Source organism: Hydractinia symbiolongicarpus, chromosome 10, assembly GCF_029227915.1.
Source record: "Hydractinia symbiolongicarpus strain clone_291-10 chromosome 10, HSymV2.1, whole genome shotgun sequence".
NCBI lineage: Eukaryota > Metazoa > Cnidaria > Hydrozoa > Anthoathecata > Hydractiniidae > Hydractinia > Hydractinia symbiolongicarpus.
The window spans coordinates 3,591,245-3,618,031 of NC_079884.1; the positions used below are offsets into that span (position 1 = coordinate 3,591,245).

Below are 26,787 nucleotides of genomic sequence, written 5' to 3' on the forward strand. Positions count from 1 at the left end.
CTGTAAAGGAACTGGGGAAAGATCATTAAAAAAAGCAACCGAACTTTTATGCGTTTTAACAATTTGTCGTCATTCTCTTCATCTTGGCGTTATGGCTTATATGGCAGGTGTTGGTAAAAGCACAATGTATAGGATATTTGTTGGATGGCTTGTTTTTTTAGAAACACTTTCAATGACTGTCTTTATAATGTTCCAGACCAAATCATTTCTTTGAATTAAAAAGTAATTGGCAGATTTTGTTTCTGGATGATAAGACATGAGGATACAAAATTTGGATTCAGTGCAAACTAGATTCCAATCAGAGCTGGTAAACGGCTACCAGAACCACCTCATTATCTGCCTGTAAAAAAATCTTCAGCCAAGCAGACTTCGATTTCTTGTTGAAACGCCCAGTTTGGTCACACCCTGTGAACGTATGAAAACCAAGATTAGCTTTCGCGTGTACTGCACCAAGGGCTTCAAAGCAATTACGAATATCAATATCACGTAGAGTAGAACCTCGCCCTGTTCTAAAAATGGTATTTATTGGTAACATCTCATAGTAGTAAATTAGCAGTAGAAACACGTCAGTATCCGGAGAGTAAACAATACAACTGGTGAAAGGAGATTGTTGTGCAACATCCATAGCATTATATATAAGTGCTGTGTCAGCTTCTTCGTGGTCGTGTATTCTGCAATCAACAAAATTTGATTCCATTTTAGTATCATAAGTCACTATATACCGAATATGCCATGATGAAAGAGCCTCCATCACTTTCTTTGCCAGGTAGATGGTTAAAGCTTGCTTTGTATCAATGTGGGAAAGAAATTGCTTGAGACTAATAGATGAAATATTGGTGTTGTCTGATACTTTGTATCGAACTTCATTACCAGATGTACGATGCTTTCTTGTCCGTGCTTTCAAGGAGTTTTCTATATAGCGATCAAATACCAATCGTATTTCATCACATCCTCTTGAAATTTGTAGTACACGTTCTGTGAAAGCTGATGCGAAATCCTAAAAAATTAACAGAGTATTTCACAAGTGCGTCAGAAAATTACGTAAGATAGTGATAAATTGAATACATACCTTGCATGTTTTAACTGCCGGTGTTTTTGGAGTTTGATTCACAACAGCCATTCCATCTATAATGATTACTACTTTGTCCTTTGCTGGCTAATTCCTCTATACCGTGAATCAATTTTGATTTGTCTAAACAAGCCAATGGAATTCCATCAGCACTGAACAAGGCCTTTGGTACAACAGAAAACTCAAAGTTGCCAATACAGTGCTCCAAATCCAACTCGGGACGTTTCCGTGCAGTGATTAAAAATCTTGATAGTAGCGTTTTTCCTCTTTTAGTTGTATAACTTTATCCCCTACTCTCTTTTTGATAGATTTTCCAAGATCTTTGAAAGTTACTATTTTCACTTTTTTTAACGGTACCCATATCGATTTTGTTCCTTTTATCCTCTCCGTGACAAATTCTTCATAACATTTTGAGCCAATATCAGCATGTTGAAGTATTTGTGAATTGTGAAGAACAGCTTTTGAAACAAAATTAAATACACAATCGGATTGTCGGAAGTTGACATCGAAGTCATCCATGGTACAAAGCAATTTATTGACGTTAGAAGCTATCCTGCTACATGTTGAGCCACTCAATTGGTAGTGTTGCTTTCTTTGATCAACATTGACATTTTGTATATCACAAAACTCTTTCGATAATGATGCAAGTATAGGAGAAACAAGGCAAAATCTGTTCAATGTTGATGGTTGTTGTAACAGTCCTTTAATGCCTCCAGTGACCTTCATTACCTTATTCTCCTGCTCCATTGCGTGATCGGACCCAATGGCAGTGAATGGTATATTGGTTTTGGCAATTGCGAAATTCTCTTTCAAGTAGGACCAGGTCTTCATGTCTGTTTCTTCTAAATTCTTCATGTCTGCCAGATACAAAGGTGTTAATCGGGCGTAATTAATTTGATTGTGGGCGAAAAAATATTTCACTAAACCACTCAAAGAGACAAGATGTAATTCCCAAAGTCCTTGTCGCATAGCACGAACGAAAAGCAGAAGTGATTCATACATTTTCATGAAATTTCGCAAAAACAGAGATTGATGATCCATAGCCTTGTCTAATTGAGAAAACTTTTCAAAAATCCCAATTCTCTCACAAAGTTCCATCAACTGTTTGTGTTGCTCCTTACATTCAACTTTGTCAGAACATTTTATGTTTAAGAATTCTTCCCTTGCAACTCGAACATCACACATAAAATTTGTAACAATCAGAATGGTATGAAGACTTTCCTTCAACAAGCTGTACAATATCATATGACTTCAGTTTTTCCCAACAATCTAGATACTTCGAATCACCACAACTAACTCTTTCCTCCAGACATGATAATAACTTTTTCAAATACTGCTCTTTTGGGTTGCCAACATTCTAAACAAAATACGACATCTTGGTCAAAGTATCAAACAAAAATCTTTCTCTCAAAACTCTCAGAACTCAGAACAAGAATGGGAAAAAATGTTTAAGTAAGGCGGTACCTTTTTTGATGTATCTTTCTGACACACTATACATTTCCCAAAATCCAGCACATTTATTGTTTTTACACAGTTAACATCCATTTTAATTCGGTCTATTCGGTCTATTCATTTTATTAATATGCATGTATGTCTATACTATAAACTTCACATTACACTTTACTAACACTTCGAAATTAAACAGTCTAGCTATGAAATTGAACAATAGAATGTTTTCTAGAAATAGAACATTCGAATTCTATGTCTATGTCTATGAAATCGAACAATTATAAAACAAAACTTGTTATTATACTGATACTAATACATACAAAATGTCTAATTGAAATTCGCTACTTGCTTTTCAAAACTAAAGTAAACAACTAAACACGTGCTTTGGTCTGTAAATTACTGGTCTGTAAATTATCCCTTGAAGTGATTTAAACAATAAATTTTGATCAAACAGAAAGACATTAGCATGACCCAATACCATACTAAAATTCAACAAAAAAACTTCGCTATTGAGCAGGTTATAGTCATTTTTGTGCCGGGTCAGTAAATTACCGGTCTGTAATTTGTACAAAGTTTGAATAGTAATATCTTTCGAACGTTACGTTTTGAAGACATGGTTCTTACATTTTTTTTTGATCCACTCGATCTCCTCTTTCCAACGATATATAATATGACATATAAATGTGAAATTATTTTTTTGCTGACTGTAAAAGTGATGACGTCATCTAATTTAATCCGATGGAACAAAAAATTTTGCCACCCATATTTTTTTGGTAATTTGGGACCTAAGGAACAACCTTAAATCAAAAAATCACTTTTAACACACATGTGCACACGAAGCTTTATATCAGAACATAGCAGCCCTCACTAATACTTACACATTATAAAATACCCTGACTGTAAAGGAACTGGGGAAAGATCATTAAAAAAAGCAACCGAACTTTTATGCGTTTTAACAATTTGTCGTCATTCTCTTCATCTTGGCGTTATGGCTTATATGGCAGGTGTTGGTAAAAGCACAATGTATAGGATATTTGTTGGATGGCTTGTTTTTTAAGAAACACTTTCAATGACTGTCTTTATAATGTTCCAGACCAAATCATTTCTTTGAATTAAAAAGTAATTGGCAGATTTTGTTTCTGGATGATAAGACATGAGGATACAAAATTTGGATTCAGTGCAAACTAGTTGTAATTGTGCTTGAATAAATAATCTGGACATTTTGTTAAATTTTCCAGGGGTCCCTTGGAATTAGCTGCTCTAGTTTTAATTTCTAACAAAATTCCAGAAGACACTAATCCATCTAGGCTGGATCCATACAGGTTATCATGTGGATGATTAAAAAACCCACACGTAACAGCTTTACAACCTGGGCGATCACAAAAAAACGACAATGCTTCTGGTTCATACTGATGACCACGCTTAAAGTTTATAAAATTACTACTAAAGATGTCTTTCTCCTGTAAAACTCCATTTATTAGATGATAATAAAGTTCAAATTTTTTTGCACCATAAATTCCAATCAGAGATGGTAAACGGCTACCGGTGATTTTACCCTTCCTTAGATTTTGCCACTCTTCTGTATTTTGTTGAACTGGAAGATAATTAAGGTTTTTATTAGGGTCATTTGGGAACATATTTCTTAGATCAATGTTGATTATTTTTAAATTAGAATTAACGTCACAAGAAATATCATCTAGTAGGAAGTGTGTTGCAATATCAGAAGTTGTAGTATTTACATTATTCTGAGGATTTTCTTTTTGTTTTTCCAAAATTATTCTGGAGATGTTTTATTTAATATTTTTAAGTTTTGACGGTTCAATTTTTATTTCATTGTAATCTATAGTTGAATTTTGTTTGCAGTAATCATGATAAGCTAGTGAAAGTGCTGCCTTGGTTGTAAATCGAAATGACAAATGTTCTCCAAGAGATGTTTTTAGAGATTTATTTTTTGACAAAACCTCATAGCAATGTCGTTCGAACGGTTTTTTAACCTTTTTTATTTCCAAAAGCATATCTGATTTCATTTGTAGCACATCTCTTTTAAACCTGGAGTTTTCTGGGTCAGCTGGAGTGATTTTAGCATCAGTTACATTGTTTGAGGTTCCAACTCTGGCTGAGGTTAACTTTATTTTTCGTAACGGCATCATAGGTATAGAGCCTTTTCTTGTTCTGCGATGCCATTTCTGCAGTTGCTCAGTGCAAGATAGAGCCAAAATTTTTTCCTTTGTTTCGTGAAAGTTTTTTAAATAGAGAAGCAAGGCCAATGTATGGCAACATAAGCCACTTACACCAACAGGACATTCACAGTAGGCTTTAACTGGAAAATTACTACTAAATAGAATAACTGTAGGTCTTGTTAATTCACCATATGATTTTTTAACAAGAGCTCTAACAAATACATTATTATCACCTGCAACATGTGTTTTTACTGAAACTATTTTCCTGCTAGTCAACATAGCATAAGCTTTCTGTTGCTGACCTAAACTACCTTCTCTTTTTCTAGAACTATATTCTTTAAATATCGATGCTGTAACTATTGGATACAATTCCTCTTTAGGACACCAGGGAGCTGAAATGGGAGGGATAAGATTGGGATCTAATGTTGTACCAAAACTAAAATTTCTTTCTCGTTTGACTCTCAATTTTTCCGCAAGTGATGGGTATAATTTGAATCGATTAACACGCATATTAAGCTCTTGTATTGTTCCTCCTGTGGACAGGCCACGTTCCATAAGCCATTGTACACAATCTTTCTTTTCCATTATTGCAAAAACAATACGTAAAATTGTTAAACAGCAAATAACTATAATATAATAACTTGGAAGTGTGTACAAACGCTAGCTAAATGTTTACACTTTGCGGGAGTTCTGAAAATTTGTCCCTACAAGCCACTTCGCTCGGGCCCAGACCTGCGCGGTATGAAACTCCGTAATAGCAACCGTGTTTAAATATGGTAGAATTAAATGTAAATAAACACGGAAAAAAGTAAACAAAACGCAAAACATAGGTTAACTTACTATTATTTGTAACCAACTACAAGGTAGGAGCTTCGATAAATAACTACATTTAGCATAAACTTTGGTCCAAATCTAATTTTTTCGCCTTGCAAAAGACGAAGAGTAATTTTGGAAGAAGATAGTAACAAAAAATTTATATTTTTTCTTGTTTTAAACGTTAACTTTATAAAAAGTATCTTTTTAAGAATGCCATGTTGTAGCTACAATAAAAACCTGTGATGTTTACACGATATTCGATTTTAAAAATATATATTCTCAGTTCGAATGTACGTTCGACATATTTTCTGTCCTAAAATGCAGTACCCGGATGATAATCCATATAATAACTGTTTATTTCGCGCAATACCTTTAAATAATGACCTCTGTCACGTATTCCCTCACAAGCTCGGGCGATACTTTGACGTCGGTCAATATTCTCCGGTATTGGCCTCATAAACATTTATTATAGGGTTAGTAACTTACATCAAACAGTTAACTTGTCTTTAGTAAAGGTGAGAAACTTCACTCTGTATTAAGGGTTTAATAAGTTTAATAAGTAATCTAATTCTCTCCCAAAATTACAAACTCATACAGTAACGCAGAAGTGGACAGATAAGGAGAACAAAATTTGAAATGTTCTGGGTTCCATTGGATTGGCTTAGACTTAGAGAACATCATTTACAAATACTCATTCCTACCACAAGCTTCTATCGAGAATACAGGGAAAGAATGCAGGGAAAAAAATCTTTTATATATGAGCTGTCCTTACATCCCAAAAAAATCAACCTCGTTCTCGCCTGTTATTTCTTTTTTATTTCTGATGACAGCAAGACAACATGGTCCTGGAGAAAACATCGTGACTATCCAAGACTTGGATAGTCACGATGTAATGATTTATCTCAACGAATCAAAATTTTGAATGTCACCTTTTCAAGATAAAAGAGCTCAGCATTTTATGTCACACGCACTTGCAGCGAGCTGTTTTTAGTTATGATTTGTGCTCCTGTATGCTGTTAATTGTTTTCAAAATGTATTAGTATAAAATTCTGTTATTTAGGCTATTGTTTTCCTTAATATTCAAGCAATTACCTCTGTGAATTAACTAACTAAGTAGTTTTTCTAAAATGTTGTAGCTAGCTACAAGAGGAAAAACATGTAGCTGGACTTACGAATACACTTTGTTATACTCTTTACGGTTTAAAGTGAAATCACTGGCTAGATATAACTATCTATATGGTTATGCGATTCTACTTACAGGTATCTAGGTTTAACCTCACATAATAGTTCTAAAGTATGGGTAAATGATTTCACCATCGCTTTTCATGGTCTTTTTTGTAGTTTTTTTTTAAATGTGCAATAGCTAAAATTGTTTTACTAAAAATCTAGGTTATTATTTATTTAAAATATACAAATATAATATTTAATTTTAACTGTTTATACACTAACTTTAAGTCAATAACTTTATTTTTACCGCACTTTAGACTTTCTTAAATTAGACCGCTTTCCATGCGTTGATGAACAAATGTGTCCACAACAGTGAAGCCATCTGTGAAATCAGCTGCTGTACTGAAGTGCTAAAAGTCCTAAAACATGCGTATTAAGCAAAAATTATGAAAATTGTATAATAATTCAAAAGTTTTTGTAGTCAATAAGGCAATGAAATACAGAATAGCTCTTGCACCCGATTGGCGACTGTGAGTCTTCTGGCTATATTTATATCTCTGTATCTATTTGTATCTCTGCGGAAATTATGTTAGGAGGAAAATATTTGGCGGAAATTTAATTTGGCAATTGGTTGAAATAGGATTTTGGTGTGGAATAAATTTAGTGAATTAAAGGTTTTGCTAAATTTGGCGAGTGATTAGTATGGCGGTGTCATATTTAGTAAAAAAAGCCGGAATAAGCAAAATGCATTGTGTTTATAGTTTTAATTTAAGTCAATTTTTTGAATTGAAAAATAAACTTCGAAGTAAATACAACCAATGCAATCACTTGTGACGGCGAAATTTGAAATTGATTGTAGTTTGCATGCACACATTTTATTCCACAATAACTTATTTCTTAATTTGAAAACATCTATTAAAACAGACCCTAGGAACGAAGTTGCATTTAAAAAAAGCCACGGTAAAAGCCATTATTACCGTTGTTGTAAACACCACAACCGATGACATTGTTGTCTATTTCGTTAAAAGGTTTTGATTATTCCCGCCTTTTAAACTATGCAATGAATAAATCAATAACAAACCGTTTGATAATAAGAAAGTAAATTTTTTTGGAAGTGTCTGTTTATGAAAGTTTAAATGATAATAATAACGACCTAAAAGCCATTTAATTTCTTTGTGATTCAAATAAATGCTAAAAAAAACTTTCGTGTCACATTAATAAAAGAAATTAACAAAAGCATGAAATTAAGTAGTAGCTGCGTAGAACAACATCAACACGAGAAATTAATTAATATTATTCCTTGACAATGAGTTGGAAAGACGTCAAGAATAAGAGTGAAAAACTTTTTATAAAATCTGTATAGTGTTGCAGGAAGGATTGGTAATCTTAACATGGGGAACTATGATAAATACGTTATCTCAACTTGGGAACTATGTTGGTACATTCTCATTATGATTTTAGGTGTGCTTGGAAATGTATTCGTATTAATAGTTAGCTTTAGAAGTAAAAGTGTTTCCCGCTCGGCTCCATTCAATGTTTACGTCACATCATTAGCTTTGGTGGATCTTTTGATATCTTTGCTGGTTGTTCCTATGTATGTTTTATCCACTAATCCTACCACAAGGCTAGTGATGTATTTTTTTACGTTTTGGTTTGCGCATGCGTCGATGTATTTATTAGTGGCGATATGTATCGAAAGAAGAAAGGCTATTTTGTACCCCTTCACAACTTTAAGGAAACAGACTTTCCCGAAAACAATTCTGGTGGTGTTTTTCACGTTATTTTTGGGTTTCTTGAATGAAGTTCCATTCATATATGGTTTGTTTCACAAAACAGAAAAAGCTATAAAATTGACCTTGCACATGGTTGCTTCCGCTTTGGAGATATTCATTCCTTTAATTGTTTTTATTGTCACGTTTATTCAAATACAAATCTGCTTAACGCAACAGGAAAAAGATTTAAGCGAATTTTTGAACAATTATAAACACGAAAAGACATATCGCAAAGTGAAAACTAGTAAACAAATGCAATCAAAAAAATCTACCATTCACACAATGCAACTCGTCATATTAACTTTCTTCCTGTGTATTTTGCCGAATGAGCTGTTCTATGTGCTACTGCAGTACTTTAACTTTACCGAATTGGAATGGGGATCACCGGTATATCAAGTTGGTATTCTTTTACGCCTCTCAAACTCTTGTTTGAATCCAATCGTTTACAGTTGTCGAAGCCAGTTGTTTCGAAAACATTTCAAAGAAGTTTTTAAACCATCTCAGAGTTGGAGTAGTGAGAACTTGATAGAACGCATGCGTAACACGAATTTTAATTATTCAAGATTATCATCAGCGTGAGCAGTAACAATGCTAGAAAGGTGGTTTTGTAAAGAAATGTTATTAAACAGAGGACCTTCTTAAAAATCCTATACTTTTCATACGATTTTATTTTATCCTGTAAAGAAAGGTACTTTTACTCACGGTACAATATTAGTACAACATTCAAATGGTGCACGTCAGATAGTTTTTACCTTCCAGCATTTAAAAAAAAATTAACTATTGATTTTTGGCTGGAGTTGAGTATAGACCGAGAATGTAAAATCTATTCGTTCTAGCATGTTCGGAGTGATAACTTTATACCTCCATGCTTTATACAACCCCTTAAAATTTTTCTTGCACCAGGGTGACCTGTGTTTTGAACTTTATAGCAGCCATATTTGTTGTCTGTTTTTTGCTGTGACACTTCAACGACTATTGACCACAAAAAATTTTTATCACGTCATTCAACGCGTATTTTTGTAAGAATATCAGAAATTCTTACCAGACCGGTGTTATTATTTTTAATTCTCCATTGTTCTTAACAATAAACATATTTTTCTTAACCTGAAAACTTCGCCTGATATTATTATAAAGGAAACAGCGTGCATTTATAAAATAGTACAGAAATATAAATCTTATTCACTTTGGAATTCTGTGTGGTGTACAATTTCACTTTACAATGGTAAAAAAAACCCAGCTACATTGAGGAAAGTAATGCATTTCATTTTGAATGTCATTGTTTTGTTTCACTTTTGTCCTCTGTGTTTGCATTCGCACATGAAATGCATCAAAACAGGAATCTAAATTCCACTTTTTGTATCGGCAGTGATCCTGGAGCGGTAGTAATACAGTTTTTTCAGTTTTTGTAATTTCTAACTCATTAAGTCACACATTATAATCTCATTGCACCTTGTAATCCCATCGCACTTTTTTTTGTCCTTCGTAATCCCTAATAAAATGTAAAATTATCTTTGTATAAATTTTCGGCCACAAGCGGGTCGTGTTGACCACGCACAAAATCTTGAAGCTACAAGTAACAAAGACAATACATTTTTACCGACCTTGTTGTGATCACTCAGCATGGTAAATCAATCACGAGACCTGATTTTTATTAAAAAACCAAGTCAAGATTTTTCTGGTCTGAAAATGTCGACTAAGGAACATGACGACGAAGGTCAATTTGATTTTGGAAGTGTTCGTATGTTTGTAGATCTGTTCGACCTTTTTTCTCTTCTTCTTTGAGGAAGCATCTTAAATTCAGATAGCTAGCTAGCCTTATCGTTGGGGTAAATGCACCCTTCAGTGTTGGTACAATGTCTCGATTGTTTGTTTAATGTTTGTGTGGCTAGATGATACTTGCCGCTATTCTTAATTTATAACTTCCACAGGAACTTATTGTGTGAGACAAAAAATGTTGCTACAATTTTTGCTATCACACAATATCAACAGGTTGTAGTCTGTGTTTGTATTTATGGTTTAACGTTTTTGCTGGTTAATTTAAACATTTAACAGAAACTTTGATCGGCGGCTAGCGGCGGCCGAATTCCCGAGGATTTCGCGGACAAGTGAATCACCGTGGATTTCCACGAATTGTTATATAAAATATTTCCCAAGACCACTGTTGAGTGGGCTAATCAAAAATCCTCAATAATTAAAGTTTTATAATCGTCAGCAGCTTTTTTAGTTAATGTTGGCAAGTTGCTCACTTGGCACGCAGAAAGTAAGGAATATCTTGATTCTTGAAACTTTTGCGCACATCTAATTTTCGCGCAGAGCGACTGCGCGAACAAATTGTTGCACGAATTATTCGCGCATTTAAGTGCGCGAAAATTTGGTTTTCTTTTTTAAATGACGTGCGAAAAATTTATTGCGCGAAATCGAAAAAAATTTATGACGAGATAAAGCTTCATAAAACTTTGTCTCAACACAAAATATTGATGAAATTAATCATCAATAATGAAAATCCTGCTAAGTACTGTTTCCTTTCTTGTTACTTTTATCTGACGATTACATGCATAACCACCCAGAGATTGCAATGTCTGATGGGCGTAAATCCAAGATCGAGATTTAAGTGGCCATCAGTCATACAAAACGACCCATTTATGTAAATTAAAAGTTAATTTTTTTTAACTTAGGAGATAGGCAATATATTAACGTGTTCATTTATCTTCTCTTTTCTATAGTACCAGAAAGGGGTGTGCGAAAATTTCAATAATTATGGTCTTTTTTATATAAAAAAAAAAATTTTATTATATTGAATTTGTACGTATTTTTGTGTTTTCAGCTTTAGTAACTCTAACGAAATTGGACAGCTCGCAGAGCTTTTTTAATTAGGCTGCCGCCTTTTTTTTCTTTTCTTCTTTTAGTAACGTTAGTGTAAATGTCCGCCGAAAAATCTATTGCAGCTCATCTGTTAGAAAATCTTTTGCAGCTCATCTGTCGGAAAGTCTATTGCAGCTCATCTGTCGGAAAATCTATTGCAGCTCATCTGTCGGAAAATCTATTGCAGCTCATCTGTCGGAAAATCTATTGCAGCTCATCTGTCGGAAAATCTATTGCAGCTTCTCATTATAGTGTTTAGGTTGTAATGTATTTTTTAAAATATATAAGTAAACTATCCTTTTCCAAAAAAACTTCATTACAACATCGGTTAAAAAACGCAGTCCGTCGTTAACACTGGACTGAGCGCTTAGTACAGGTAAAGCGTGTCGCACATGCGTTTAGACTTATACCCTTTAAAAAAAACTCGGCAAACATTCCGTGTTGGTGCTCCTGAGACATAGCAATGCCAGCCTTTAGGTATCCCTGAAGATTGTGTTTATTTTGTAGTCTGTGTGTAGTTCTATGTTCATAGCCTTAAGTTTTATGTTAAATGTTACACTTGATTAACTTTATGTTGCTTGTTACTATTTTCATGTATGTTATTACTGTCTTGTTCCTCTGTTATCACGTCTGTTATTCTGACCCATTGTGTTACTTTTAAAGTTCTTTTGTTTTTTAAAGTATGGGTTTTGTTCCATTTTACGTTTTTACTAAATGGATTCATGCGTGTGTTGTTAGTTAGTGGTGGTGGTTCTGTCAAAGTGGTTTGTTTGTTTGCTTGTTCACATCTTGCATCCGCCATTTTTAAAAAAATATGTGTTATGTTCTATGTTTAGTACTGTGGTTCGTGAGTCTATGTTTTATACTATGTGTCACGTGTTTGTATATACACCTGTATTTTTGTATCAAGAGTTAGTTTATGTTGAGCACATAATACGAAAGACATTACTTGTATTCACTGTGTGAAGCTCCATAATAATATGCGCGCTTTTTTCAACCTGGCACCAGTGTAGGGTTGACTTTTCCCATATAATATGTAATTTTTTCAAACGGGTTGACCCGCCAATCGGGCCAACACCGAGCCGAGCCTCATATAATCAGGCTCTAACATGTATCGTATGTTGTATCAATTAGTTCATTTCCGTTTGAACCTCTAGTATCCACTTGTTTGTGCGTGCCACACTAATACTCAGTACCATGTAGCACATATGTATAGGCGTAATATCTCTTGCAAAAGATCTTCATCGCAACTGCAGCTTAAATAAAAATCAAGTAAACCGTTTGCTAACACCAGGCTGATAAGTAGGCGTAATTCCGTTTTCTAAGACGCTTTATCGCAACTTCGGTTAAAAAAAATTTAAGAAACCGCCTTTCGTTATCCTGTCTAGTTAACAAAATACTCAGCAATTTTATTTTGGAACTTAGATTTCACAACAGTAATAAAAGTTGTAGCTATCTAACTGTATTTAGCATAAAAATTATTAAGAATATTTTTTAGAATATATTTTCATTAGCTGTAGCATAATAATTATTAGGAATTTTATTGGTAGTAGCCAAACTGTATTTGCCTACTTTCACTTATTTAGTAAGAGGTAGCTGAGCTAGTTAGATAGCCACAACACCAAATACAAATGAATAATAGTATACCAATCCAAAATAAAAATTTATAGGAATAACAATAAGTAAAGCTAAAGTAGCTAGCAGCCAAGTTAGTTAAAAATCTACGTTCCTTGCCAAAATTTAAAAATTGGTCATTAAGATTTGTACGTGAGGTAAAAAAGACTTAAAGTATATTTGCGTTAACATGTGAAAACAGAAAGAAAACAAATACTACAAAATTAAAAAAGACAAAAAACAGATCTGCAAACCTGACACAGTCACTTCAAAACAAAATGGCCTCCGTAGTTAAGTTGCGTAAAACCAAAACGCAAAGTCCGTAAAAATTAGTCTCTGTGATAATTTTCTGAAAAAAGCTGCGCGCAACCATTTTGAACAAAATACGGGTATTATTAAAGAGATATAAGAGTGATTGTAAGTCGGTAATAGATGCTAAATTTTTTTGTGCTCAATCTTTACACGCGCTTGTGTGAGCACTTTATTTGTTTATTAACTTAAAAATTTTTTGCAATATCTTAAATTTAAAATAAAACGCTTCGAAATCTCGGTACATGCAACCTTCCGTTGCCGATTTGCCAGCTGAATCTTTTTTCAAGTAGAGAAAAAAACTTTACCAGCATTAATTCATATAGTTTAACAAAGCCATGTGTTTTATTTATGTTCAGTATAGTTTTTAATATGTTTTTTGAAAGTTCTGCTTTGTCGTTAATACTCTCGTCTTACTCTCGATATATAAAAATGCAGCAAAAGCGTGCAACGGATGGGTTCAAAGGAGAGTGTAAAGAAAAGAAATTTGAATAGAATTCAAATAGACGTTGCTGAAAATGTATCTCCTTCTCTTTTTAAACCTCCTTGATGAGACATTTAAGACTTGTGTTACAGCCGGAGGAGCTTTCTTCCTTTTATCACATTGACATCATCATTATCTTTTTAATAGAAAACAATTAACCCACAAATCATAATAAAAAAGTACTTAAATATTAACAATGAATTAACATGATAAGAAGTGCTTTATAAACATTGACGGTTGTTGATGTCATATTCATAAAAAGTTCAAAAAGAGGAATAAAGTTGGTCAAGGAAATGAATAAATTTTTGTTGAACGGAATAATATTTGTAATAATATCTTATGTGAAGGGAAAGAGATTTCCTTTGCATGAATTATTTAACCTTCCACCATCGACGGAATCGATTGTGTCTAGCCAATTTTGCAGCAGTGGATTCTCAGATGTGTGTTGTAACTGCCAAGATAACTGCATGAGATACAAGTCATGCTGCATTGATAAACTATGGAATGAAACGATATCAATAAAACTGACTGATTATTTAAACATATTTGTGAATGAATCTAAAAAATACAAAGACTACACTTGTGAAACACTCTTGAAACCTCTAGCAAGTAGATTTGGCACCCGCACAGAGAGTTTTTTAATGGTATCGTCTTGTTTACCGGGAGCTGACAAACAGGATGTAGAAAAATGCTTAAACAGAAAAGATGAAACATTTGAAACCAATATTCCAGTATTTGGAATCGACAAATACATTTATAGAAATTTATATTGTGCTAAATGTAATTTTGTGGATAGCTTCCAGGTACTAAATGTGAGTGCGACATGTGAGACAGCCTCTTATAGAAATTTCACAACAAATCCATTCGAACAATATGGGAAATGTGACTTTGAAGTTATTCCTACACATAACATTTATCCATACTATCAATCGTGTCATGACTGGAGTAAATGGGATAAAACATGTTCAAAGGATAATCCATATCACGATTTGTGCAAGGCCTACACTGGGTTATTTTCTAATTATGCGAATTACCATTGCTACTTATGTAGCACCAATCACACAACAGTAGAAATACTTCCACCATTTGGGCAAGGTTGTAGAATTTCTCCGGTTGGTCGAAAATACGGATTCTCCATCACAATAAGTTACTCAGGAGCTACAAACGTTGAAATAAGAGGCGAGGATGGTTCCGATGTAAAAAATACAGAACTCTGCAAAGAGGGATATAGATTTGACATCATACAAGGGAAATGTACAAAAATAACATGTGCACATGGTTATATGCTTTTTGGTGCAACATGTGTTCGTCGACCTGCACCACCAGTTGTAACATTCGTAACTACACCAAAAGCTGAAAGCTGTTTCTTGAAGCATCACCCGACAGTATTTATTACGTCTCTTACATCTAAATTCTCCTACTCAATGTTTATGAAAGAATATGAGAGTGTGTTTAACAGCAGTGATGAAACGTTCCATAATGTGACCTTTGAAAACAAAATTGTATTCAAAAGAGATAAACCTATCTCGAAGGCGGAATATCAAGAATTGCAAAAAGCACTGACTGGCAAAAGCTCAAATGTTTGAAATCAACATTATACAATATATTTGAGTTCCGTTACAAATCCAGTTTTCACACAATTGTATGGAATTGATATGTCTAGAACATTTCCGCAACAAAGAATTTGTGCTGAATTAAAGTTATTCAAAATGAATGAAGGTAACTTCACCACAAAGTGTAGCCTTAAAATCCAGAACAAGACCTATATCTCAACAGACACAGTTTTTTGGGTGACTTTTAGAAACGGACGTGTCAACAAAAGTTTTGCTGCGTGTGAAAAATACCACTTACATTCGAGCTGCATATTAACCACAATCAAATCAAATTATACTATTAATGAGAACAAGACGCTGATTTATTACACAAAATTATCCAAACCTAAATTTTATCAAGTTGATGAATATGTGCCATTGAGAAATGGTTATGGAGTTTGCAATACAGAAACACCAAGAATAAAAACATATAAATGGATTGAAACAGTGCAGAATGTGGAATATTACATTTCCATCGTTGGTTGCTCCATCAGCATTGTATGCTATCTTTGGATATTAATAACCTTTACCCTTTACAGTGAGTTGCGTAATTTGCCAGGGTTAAACACAATGGCTTTATGTTCCACTCTTCTATTAGCCGATCTATCCTTTATTATTGGAGTGGAGAATAATGACAACGAAAACATTTGTAAATCATTCAGCATTATTTTGCACTGGGCGCTGCTCACTACCAGTATGTGGGTTGTTGTTGTTGCTTATGATCTCTCTGCAAAGTTCAGCACAATAAAAGTATCAGGGAAGCATAATTTTAAAAAGATATTCATCCAATATTTTATCGTTGCCGTAACCATTCCAACCTTAATTGTGGGCGTCACTGTCCTTCTAGATGGAACCGATTCTATCAAAGTTGGCTATGGAGAAAACAACGTGTGCTGGATTGGAAGTTTTTATGCGCTCCTAGCATCATACATCATTCCTGTGTCTATTATATACATTCTAACAGGTAGTGCCTTAGTGTTTACGATATATAACATCCATGTTGAAAACAAAAGAAGTAACAAGATATTAGGAACAAGTTGTGGTAGAGAAAATATCAACGTTCGAAAGGTGGCTTTGAAGCTAGTTTGTATTCTGGGTATTACAGAAGGACTTGGTTTCGCACAGATACATGGCTTCAATCTGAAACAAAATGAGTTAATATTTAATTCGGTATTTGGTGTAGCTTATGGGTTTACAAGAAGTTTGCGGGGACTCGTATTATGGATCGTATATATATGCAATGAACGTGTGTTTAGCTTGTACAAATCATCGCACAAGAAATCTAACCAAACAGAATCTAAGGATCGTGGCAGCACATTGCCATTGACAGATCCTTCTGGAAATAAGTATAACTCTACTCAAGAGTAAAAGTTGGAGCAAGTTTCCTGGACGTTAAATGCACCAACAATAAATACTTCAAGCGAAGAGCAAATCATATTACATACTATAACGCATACACTTGAATCAAATGAACTGCTAGAACGATTTGCTAAGACAAAGATTGAATTAACGTTGAATACGTCAAAACAGAAAATCAGTAAATAAATATTTAGGGGATTAAACTACATGTGTCTTTCTATTAGTATTTTTTAAAACTTGGTTTCTAATACCATATGAAAATGTTGAACGTCTTCTGTACAACAACGGACATTATCACTCAATGGAAACAAGTAAGGCAAGAGATAATGCGCATCTATTTTGGAATTTATTGGTAACCAAGCTTAAGAGGTTGGTAGATGATAGCAGGCTTTTGCAAAATAAAATTTAAGTCGCTCAGACTAGTCATTTATACTTAAATGAAAAAATTATTTCGCTGAAGAAATTTTCACGTATCGAAGATATAAGAAAATCTTCCAAACATCAAATCTGAAAATTAGGGTGCATTTTTATGTATATCCAGGTATTTGTTTTTCAAAAATAGGTCAGGAATCTACTTTAAGGGCAGAAAGTTTCGTGTTGTTCGCGTTTTTTGGTCTTTTTCGCGAAAGTTGATGCCGTTGGAAATTTTAAATCATCAAAACTCGAAAGTTTTTTCACCACAAACAGTCAAAAAATAGAGAAATCTCAAAGTTAGTGATTTATTTCCTATTTAATCTTGAACTACAATAACATTTAGTGTTTTTATTTTTCTTTGGTGCTGCGAACAACTCTTGGGTATCCCATGCTCGTCCCCGGTGTTCGTTGCCAATGTCAAAGCCGCTAGCACTTACTTGACGGCTAAGCTAGTCTTGATGTCAAAAGGCAAAAGCCCCTAGGGCTAAGTTCAGCAAAAATTTCTTCTCACAAAAGTTTTTGTTTTTGGTATACTTAAATTCGGCACTTTTTAAGACGTAAGTATTAAAGCCACATACATTGCAATGCATTGATCTGCCGCTCTTAATCTATCCCAAGCACTCTTTCGAATGCGTGTTTATTGCGATAAAACGGATTAAGCGTGTCTAATTTTGTAAGATTTGACTGCTCAAACGCTTTTTTTTATTTTGCACCAAGGTAAAAAGAAATTCTTATTTTCATCTGATATGACTACTCTGCTCTCTTCAGTGAAATAAACATTTCCTTTGTATACGCTCCCTTTTTAAGTTAACGGGTCAGTAAAGTGAGAAGTCCATTTCAATCGCAAAACACGATGTACTCAGCAAAACACAAAACACTCAGCGTAGCTTGGTTATCATGCGTTCAAGCGGCACTCCATGCACGAGAAATGAAAACACAAACATAAAATGGTGACTACTCGAACACACTTCGGTGCTTTCAGCGTTCATATCATTATTATTACAAGCTCGTGAGCTAGTATTAAAACGCAAATGTGTCCTACAAGAATGGAAATTTTTGCCTCCCTGAGCACCGACACGGGAGTAGTTGTGTGTTCGAATCTCATCTTGGTAACTATTTTTACTTTTTTTTTCTTTTTACTATCTCGCCTGCGAGGATGTGTTTCCAACTCGTAACTAACTAACCAAATGGTCAATTGCAACGTCACAAATTTAAACTTCATACCTAAAATCTCTAAGTACTTAAAAGTCATCGGCCAAATTTGGTATTTGTTTTCGACAAAATTTGGCACAGTTAACAAAAAAATTATGCTGAACATAATAGTGACATCATAATTTTGATTTTTGTCACCTATATGTTATTTTAGGCCAAAATTGGACCACAAATTAAAATTACTTCATTTTCGACAAAATTTGGCAAAGTTAACAAAAAAAGTATGCTGAACATGATAGTGACATCAAAATGTTAATTTTTTGTCAACTAAATGCCGTTTAAGACCATAAACGTTCCATCGCGCGACTTTCAACCATGAATGATAGGCTGCATTTTTTCTTTTTTCTAGTAGTATGGTTTTTTAACTAAAGCTATTTCCTTTTTCGAACAATTAAGATCGTATATTATTTTTCTTTATTTTGCTTTTTCTCACTAAGTGACTTTCTTATACCCCGTTGTTTTTTTGTTGTTGTTGTTTTTTTTTGTTTTTTTTTTTTTGGGGGGGGGTTACTGAATTTCAAAAATTTTAGGTGGAGCTTGTGGTCTTTCTTCTTCCTGTCAGTCAGTTTACTCCAGACTGACCTAACGAAAATTGAAATTTCGAGGAATTTTCTATCAATATCATTGCCTATCCGAATAGCAAAATATGTCGTGTCTAACTTCGTAACAGAAATCACAATTTCATAGACAGCTTTTTAAAAACTTTGTTGGCGAGGTTGTTTGCGTATATCATACGTCTTGTTTAGACTTTTGAAACGAACAAGGGGGAAAAAGTGATGTTAACTATGGTGCAATATTTAGCACTTTGAAGCGTGTGTCTTTAAAACTGAAGTACTAAAGAATTGAAGTGGACTATAGCAAATTTGTAATATAAAATAACAAAAAAGTTGACCATAGTCTTTTAGCACGGAGTTCTTTGTTTCGTGATTTCGACAAATAATTTTCTCTTATTATAAATTTTGCTCGGACGTTAGATCTTGCCAATTACTCTAACTTCCCCTAATTTTGCTGCAAAAAGCGAAAATCTTAAAAAAGAACACTGTGTTTAAGTTCTTAAACCATTAGACAGCTCATTCTGCAAAGTTTTGCAAAATGAGCTGCCCATAAAAATATCAGAGCCCACAGAGGCCCAAAATGTTGTAAATATTGACAAGTGAACTTTTGCGTCAATCTGGTGACATCGAAATTCGAATTTCAACCTTGTTTAAAAGAAAAAATATAATAATAGCGATAAAAAAGCAATTTAATTATTTTCTTTTCTTTTCTTTACAAAACTGTAATACTACTGTTTAACTGTTTAAAATATATATTTTTTAAAATGTAAAATAATTTTCCCCATGTCTTATGTTTCATGTTTCAATATTTAGACTTTAAACAATTGCTATGGTAGCGGGCAAAACTGGAGATTATTGTCTGTTGTGACGAATCACAAATCAAGTTCTAACCAATCACGAATCAAGTTCTAACCAATCACGAATCAAGTTCTAACCAGCCACGAATCAAGTTTTTACCAAGTTCATATGTAACATATTCATACGTATTGAATCGAGTTTAAGATAATTTATTTTGAATGTTTACAACGCACGACATTTTTCATTGCTGTTTTAAATTGCTTATTTAACAAACCGTAGATCAACGGATTGGCTGCACTGTTTGCGAAGCCTAACCACATTGTAATTGTATCCACTGAATTGATGTCCTCAATTTTGTGATATGCTCTCACTAGATTGAATACAACATACGGTGTCCAACAACAAAGAAAAACAACTATCACTACGGCTATTGTTTTTAATAAACGTTGCTCTCTGGCACTGGATAGAGTTTTGTAAATGCTGTATTTCAATGGCAGCTCTCTTGGTGTGTTACTTTTAATGCTTTCTGTAGAAACATTATGAACCTTGAGCTCATAGAGCACTGTATTAGCGGGTTTATCGTTGGTTTGTTCTACTCGTAATTTCTCGGGAAGATAGTTTGTGTTATTATTAGTTACAAGTTCATTAGGCTTCAGCGAATCTCCACATTTGCGATACTTTTTCGAACGAGTTCTTCTTTGACTTCTCAAAAGCGTTTGAAATATCATTCCATAACAAAATAGCATGATCATCGCGTTTAACACCAAGCCAGTCATAAAGACTGTTAAAGTGTGAGAAGGTGTCAAATGAAACAGTACGGTACATACCTCCTTCCCATCCTCAAACCCAAATATTCCCCAATTTAAAAAAGGCGTTACTGAGAGGAATATAGAGAGGATCCAAACCGTTGCAATTCCAATCGTAGCACTGCTATAACTGTTCAATTTTTTTGTGCTTTTCACAATGTAAAAATATCTCTGCAAGCTTATTCCAGATAAAGAGTAAACAGACACAAGCGTTACAGTAACTTTCATAACAGCGAAAATGTCGCACGTTGTTTCAGCGTAAACCCAACCACCATGCCATATATTTATCAAAGCAGATGGCATAATAAACACAGCGTCAAGGAGATCAGCAAACGCCATGTTGAAAATGAAGGCGTTTTGAAATTTTCGCAAGCTTGTATTTCGAGTTGCAACCGCCAACATGATCAAGTTCCCACATAACGCAGTAAGATCAATTAGCAGCAATGATATGAATTTAAACCAAGCAACTGCATTCATTGTTGTTTTAAAAGTACTAGAAAAGATAAAGAATTGGTTTTAGAGACAAGTGGATAACAAAAGGACGTGCATGAAGTTTATATTAATATCAACATTCATGGTACTCAGATTCTAGTATAATACAGTAAAATTATTTGCTTTATATGGCTTGCTTTACATCAGTCGCGCAAGCTTCGCTCACCAAGTGATGTAAACTGCAATTTCCTAGCTAAATGAAAAGTTAATGGCTTAAGTAGTGGTATAACAGTGCGTTAAGGATCAAAGCGTTTGATATTTGATTCACTACTTATCTTAGTAATCATAGAGAAGCCGAAAATTTCACCTGTTATCTTTTCACCTGTTTTAAATTTTTGAAACTAAAAAAAGACATAAACATTAGGAAAAAATTGCACCGTTTCGTAATATGTAAAACAAAAAATTGTAGTCAAGGTCCCGTAAATTGGTAGATATTACCTAAGGGCTCCATGCCATAAAGATATAATAATACATCCGTAAGTTTAAGTTGTAAAAAGAGTAACAAATAAGTACAAAATAAGTATAAAAGAAAAGAGGTTTTATCAAGGTCTATGTACATGCTTGCTACTTAAAGTGTTAACTTTCGTTTTGTTGTTTTCTAACACGCAAGGCTTAGCGATGAATAAGTTCCTTATTTTACAGACCCAACTAATGTTTATTAATTGCTTGTTGATTATCTACCTATGAAATTCAAATTTACGTGTTTGCTTGCTCAGTTGGACAGATGTGCAAATTGAAATCAAAAGTCGGTTTTTATCACGTTTGTCGCCGGATGTGACTTCCTATGACTTTTCGAACCAGTAAAATATCGAGCACTATTGGTGTTTCTATTATCTTTATTGTGTGTCCTTCGTCTTTCCCCTACTTCAGGCTGGTTGTTGCTTACCAGTCTTCTTTGTTTTTTGAAAGATTAGATCTCATATCGTTGATAAAAAGAAAAGCGTGTACCAGCCTAATCCTTCTTTTCTCATTGTACGTCTTTACCACCTTTTTCAGAAATTTACTAGGCTAAAAAAAAATTCCTTTGCCTTTTCTCCTGTGTGTCTTGGAATCACTAACTTACTGGTGTGAACATCGACTTGCTAGCGCGACAGACTTTTAGCTTAGAGAGTTAAGTTAAGGGTTGGTCCGCAAATGCAAAGCATAATCGTCTGATTCAAGTTTCTAGCATAAAAGTTTTGAACTCAAATCATCCCCAACTTTAAGAAAACACTGCTTTTAGTAATTTGAATTTTTTACTCACCGGTCACTAAATTGAACTGTTGCACCTTTTATTAAATTTCCTAAAAAGTCGTAAAACTTATCTAAGTTTCTTCACGCTTCAACATTTCTCAAGTATAGAAGTGAAAAGATCAAAGAACTTTTTCTTGAAATTTCTGTTATATAGTAGTTATTAAAAAGTCAAGATATGGTTCTTCAGTTTTTAATCGGAGTTGTGAAAGAACCTTCTTATTTTTCAGTGGTTTCTACACAGCTTTTTAGACGAATTAAATTGGCCAATTAATAAAAAAAGGTTTTTAAATAGATTTTTTGTCTAACTTTTTTTTTTAGTTCTTTGTGCTAACAGTTTTTTTTTCACTTATATTACAAGTAAGATTTTTAAAGCTTTACATAAAAAAGCTCAGTAACACTATACAAATTAAAAGTAATATATTGGTAGCATTTGCAATCTCTTTAATAATAGCCGTCGTCTGTCTGTCTGTGCGTCCGCGAAAGCCGTGTCCCGTAACGGAAACACGAAATTTTTAAAATGCACATCAATACCAAATGCGATATATTTCTGTCCACTTTGTTGCAACGGGTTAATTTAAAGGACGGGCGACCCCGTGGATTTTTCCACGGGTTAACGACTAGTCTATATTATAATACCCGTATACGTCTGTCCGTCTGTCACGCAGAATGGTAGCTTAGCTGCGCAAGTCTAAAAAGGACGAGCGAACCCGTGGATTTTTCCACGGGCTAACGACTAGTATAGTCATATTTGTCTTGTATTTATACTATTTGTATTCATTACTCATCACATGTTAAAAAATTTGTTGGACATTAATATATGTTACATATTAAAAATTTAAAAGTTCGTGGGTTTCACGCTGCGCGACTGTTAGGCGTATACGAAAGTTATGTGTTTTTTAACATGTATAAAACCCTACATTAATCTAATTATAATATATAAAAAAATAAAATGAAACTATGAAACTAATTCAGGCTTTGTACTATACTACAAAAAGGGAATAAAACTAATTGTTGGAAAAAAAATGTTGGATTATAATTCAACAAATTGTTGAATTATAATCTAACATTTTTTTCCCTTTTTTTTTACAATTTTTTTCAACGCCTTTTTTTTGTCAACAGTGGATAAAGATTTGGCTGGGAATTATACCCACGACCTTCCACACTGAAGGCGGACGCTCTAACACAAGGCTACCAGTCGGTTCTATAATTTTAATTTGAAATCACACGCGTTCTATTTGAAGAAAAATATATATTCGCTTTTGCATACGAATGAGGTTTAAATCCGCAGTTCAAAGTTTCTTTAAAAAGCCTACTTCATTGACCACTAGACATGCATTTAAAGTCAAGGAAACACAAACGTTTAGCGAAATCTAAAACATGCAAAAATGTTTGGTTCTGATGGTAAACAATAATTAAGATAGGAATCGATCCTAGATTTCAACACCTCAAACTTTCTAGGATATCTTAAGTTGGCTGACAACTGACAATTAATTTTCAATTACCAGCTATTTTGTAAAGATCTGAATGTGCGAGCAAACTGGATAGATTCTTGTTTATAGTTAGTAAGACTGTAGTAAGACTGTTAACAATATTTTTTTAAAAAAATGCGTATTATTTCTATATGTATTCTTTAAGTTGTTCTTGACAATATTTTAAAACTATATTTTTTACAAACTTTAACCTACAAGTTGAGCTTGTAAAAATCGCACATGCAAGTGGATGGATACACCAGGTAGCTATGAAACATGTGCATTAAATAAATTATAAATGAATCGAATTATAAAAGTACCTTTGATGATATAAAGTGAGTTTGACGAGGCTATTTCAACTTGTTGTTACAGTTACTTGTGAACACTAAACGATATTCGTCTTTTTCTGTTTCAAAAGTTCATTTGTGGATTTGTCAATTTAAGAAAAAAGGTGAAAATTTGCTTAGGCTTCATCTAAAGAAGGAGAGAAATTCTCGTTTCCAAATGTTCTCTACAAACAAGGTTGAGAATTCCTGCAATTTTCGTTTTATTGAAATACGTTTTTAAGATAAGAGGAATTACCAGTGATATGATTTTTTCTGTAGAGCTTTCCACTGGAAAGTTCAGAAATTTTACATGGTCCTGAAAGTTACAGCACTCATACCTAATCTAGCAGATTTCTTGTGTTACAAAAAGAAATTGTATGCCTCCATAAGCTTCTGCTGAGAAACAAGATAAGACATAAAAAAATCAATTACTGAATATATACACAACATCTCACCACCATCCACCTCCATTTTTTCAATGTTTCAAGTCAATTTAGTTTTCCGAAAAAAATATGTAACTGAAAAATATGAAAGATTAATGAAGAATTTCGTAATAAGGAAAACCCACTTTACTTATAGCGTAGCTATAGAGAATACAGAAATAAATAGGAAAATTGAAAAAATATTTTTACACAACAATAAAAAAAAAAAGATTTTAAAAGAGATTTTGCAGATATTTTGTTTGTAACTGATGTGACGACTGGGAATTTTTAGTATTTTCACATTTTACCAAATAAAGAAAAAGGCGATAGCTTTACATAAAGGCCACCAGATTCTACCAAGGACTGTCTAATTATGCAGACCATCTTTCCAAATAAAGTATTATTTTTTGTATTAAAAAATGCATCAAGAATCTTTTAGAATTAATAATACTGCAGAGAATTTTTTTATTAAGTTGAAGATCTTACTTTTGTAATGATGAAGTTTAGAACAATATTTTTTCTATCCTGCACAGTGCTGAAAATATTGTAAAACGTTTCCATATAGGGAATATAATTATTACTAAAATTATTTACCCAGGATAGCCTCTTCAGTTCCTATTAAATTTGCTATTAACGAGGGTCCCACGAAAGGGAAGAGCACAGCAATGGCTCAACTGGACAGCTACCTCAGATATCAGTCCTTTCCTTATACTTATCGTTAAGTAGAAAGGATAGATTTACACCTTTATAGATTCTGGCGTGACTTAACTGGGGTCTGAACCCAAGGCCTTCCGCAATTGAAGCGGACGCTCTGCCAAAAGGCAACCAAAACTTTAGAAACATAGATATTTTTGCGCGGTCGTTGTAAATATTTAGGCAGATGTTCAAATTTAAACAGTTATTTCAATCTGGACAATTTAATATTGAGACAAAAAAAGTTTTTTCGTCATTTTATAAATCTGGAGAAAAGAGTTAGATGGTTAATTATTTGCAGTCAACAACCAGCAAAATCGATATTTTCGCGCAAGGATAGGCCAAGTTAAAAACGTTTGGTCATGCTGGTATTAGTCCGAATGAGCACTTTCCCGGTAGAAATAGCGTTAAGTCTTAAATTCGCTTTAAACATGGGCAAGTGCATCTTCACAAGTTTAAAATGTGTGTATTAATATAAAACTAACCTGCAGCGGCGACATCATTATATTTTCTCTATGATTGCAGTAGATTTTGTTCCCTCGCTTAAATATATTTTGTGGATAAGAAGAAATAAAGTAAAAAAAAACAGATGAAGAATCATGTACATAAGTCTCAGTCATTCACTGTAAATTCCTGTCTTGTAAGTCAACATAAACAGCGAAAACAAAGAAGCACTCACATGATAAGAACCCAAACAGCTGGAGGCTGAAATGTGTTGAAAAAAAAGAGTAGTAACTGTTATATCAAACTTCTAAAAAAAGTAAACATAAATATTTTATAGAAAATAATTAGTGTTGTTTTTTGATTTTGTGTATTCTTTCAAAGCGTTGGTGGAATGTTTCTAAAAAATGTTTGCGGAAGATAAAAACATTAAAAGGGAATATAGTTTTTTATATGTATATATATATATATATACAGCCACAAGCGTTTGTGTTTGATCAATTTTATTGTTCTTTTTTCTACAAGCAACTATAGCAGTTGACGATGGCGTTGTCCTTATTGCAAATTACATTCACTAATTTCAGTGGGTATAAATTCTTGTGGGTGATATTAGTTTGGATAAACCTTCTTGGGATACATAGGTCCTTGGGATAACATATATACCACCTAAGTAGGTCCTAAGAAACAGTTTGAAAGAACGCACTGGACAGGTGAATCCTTTACATCAATAACAATTTCATCTTCACGAGACGTTTTGCTGTTGTAAGATGCAATGACTTACCACTTAACTAAACTACACCTCGCCTTCATAAAAAATTTATACAAACTAAGTCATAAACTATTTAGGATCTCCAATTATTCTAGCTTTTATACTACATTACTTGCGCTTTTAAAATACCAAGCCAACTAGCTGGCAAACCACAAAATTCTTGGTTGATAACCTTTTTACTCTTAGAATATAAGTAAACAGCTTTATCAATGGCAGTGTATTGTGCCAAATATTTTTAGTTTGACAGCTTGCATTTTAATGCAAACCAAAGAGCCTTTGTAAAATGACCAATATTGAGTTTCCAGTGATGAATTTTAATTTAAGCTACTAAAGTTTTAGCTATAATGGAGCCGAAGTAGTATCTTTCTAAGATTACTTTCATCACATTTTGGGAGGCTTTAATTCTGTTATCCTTTAAAAACTAAGATTCGCGATGTTATGGTGGTAAATTACTCAGGGTGTTAATTCTATTTAAACTGGGTCGT

At 33.6% G+C, this 26,787-nt stretch overlaps 2 protein-coding genes and 1 pseudogene across 2 annotated transcripts; 2 read left to right on the forward strand and 1 right to left on the reverse strand.

The window, feature by feature from the left end:
* Positions 1-7,857: 7,857 nt before the first annotated feature.
* LOC130612269 (neuropeptide CCHamide-2 receptor-like) lies at positions 7,858-9,477 on the forward strand. The gene has a single exon (XM_057433575.1). It carries the CDS (start codon positions 8,073-8,075, stop codon positions 9,030-9,032), a length of 960 nt encoding a protein of 319 aa, XP_057289558.1. The 5' UTR covers positions 7,858-8,072; the 3' UTR covers positions 9,033-9,477.
* A 4,468-nt stretch (positions 9,478-13,945) lies between these two features.
* On the forward strand, positions 13,946-16,935 carry LOC130612711 (uncharacterized; annotated as a pseudogene).
* A 2,629-nt stretch (positions 16,936-19,564) lies between these two features.
* LOC130613146 (5-hydroxytryptamine receptor 1-like) lies at positions 19,565-22,199 on the reverse strand. The gene has a single exon (XM_057434473.1). The coding sequence runs from the start codon at positions 20,932-20,934 to the stop codon at positions 19,861-19,863; it is 1,074 nt and encodes a 357-aa protein (XP_057290456.1). The 5' UTR covers positions 20,935-22,199; the 3' UTR covers positions 19,565-19,860.
* Between the last annotated feature and the right edge of the window lie 4,588 nt (positions 22,200-26,787).

Coding starts and splice junctions, on each gene's coding strand:
- LOC130613146 (XM_057434473.1), bottom strand. CDS start 20,934: ATGAATGCAGTTGCTTGGTTTAAATTCATATCATTGCTGCTAATTGAT.
- LOC130612269 (XM_057433575.1), top strand. CDS start 8,073: ATGGGGAACTATGATAAATACGTTATCTCAACTTGGGAACTATGTTGG.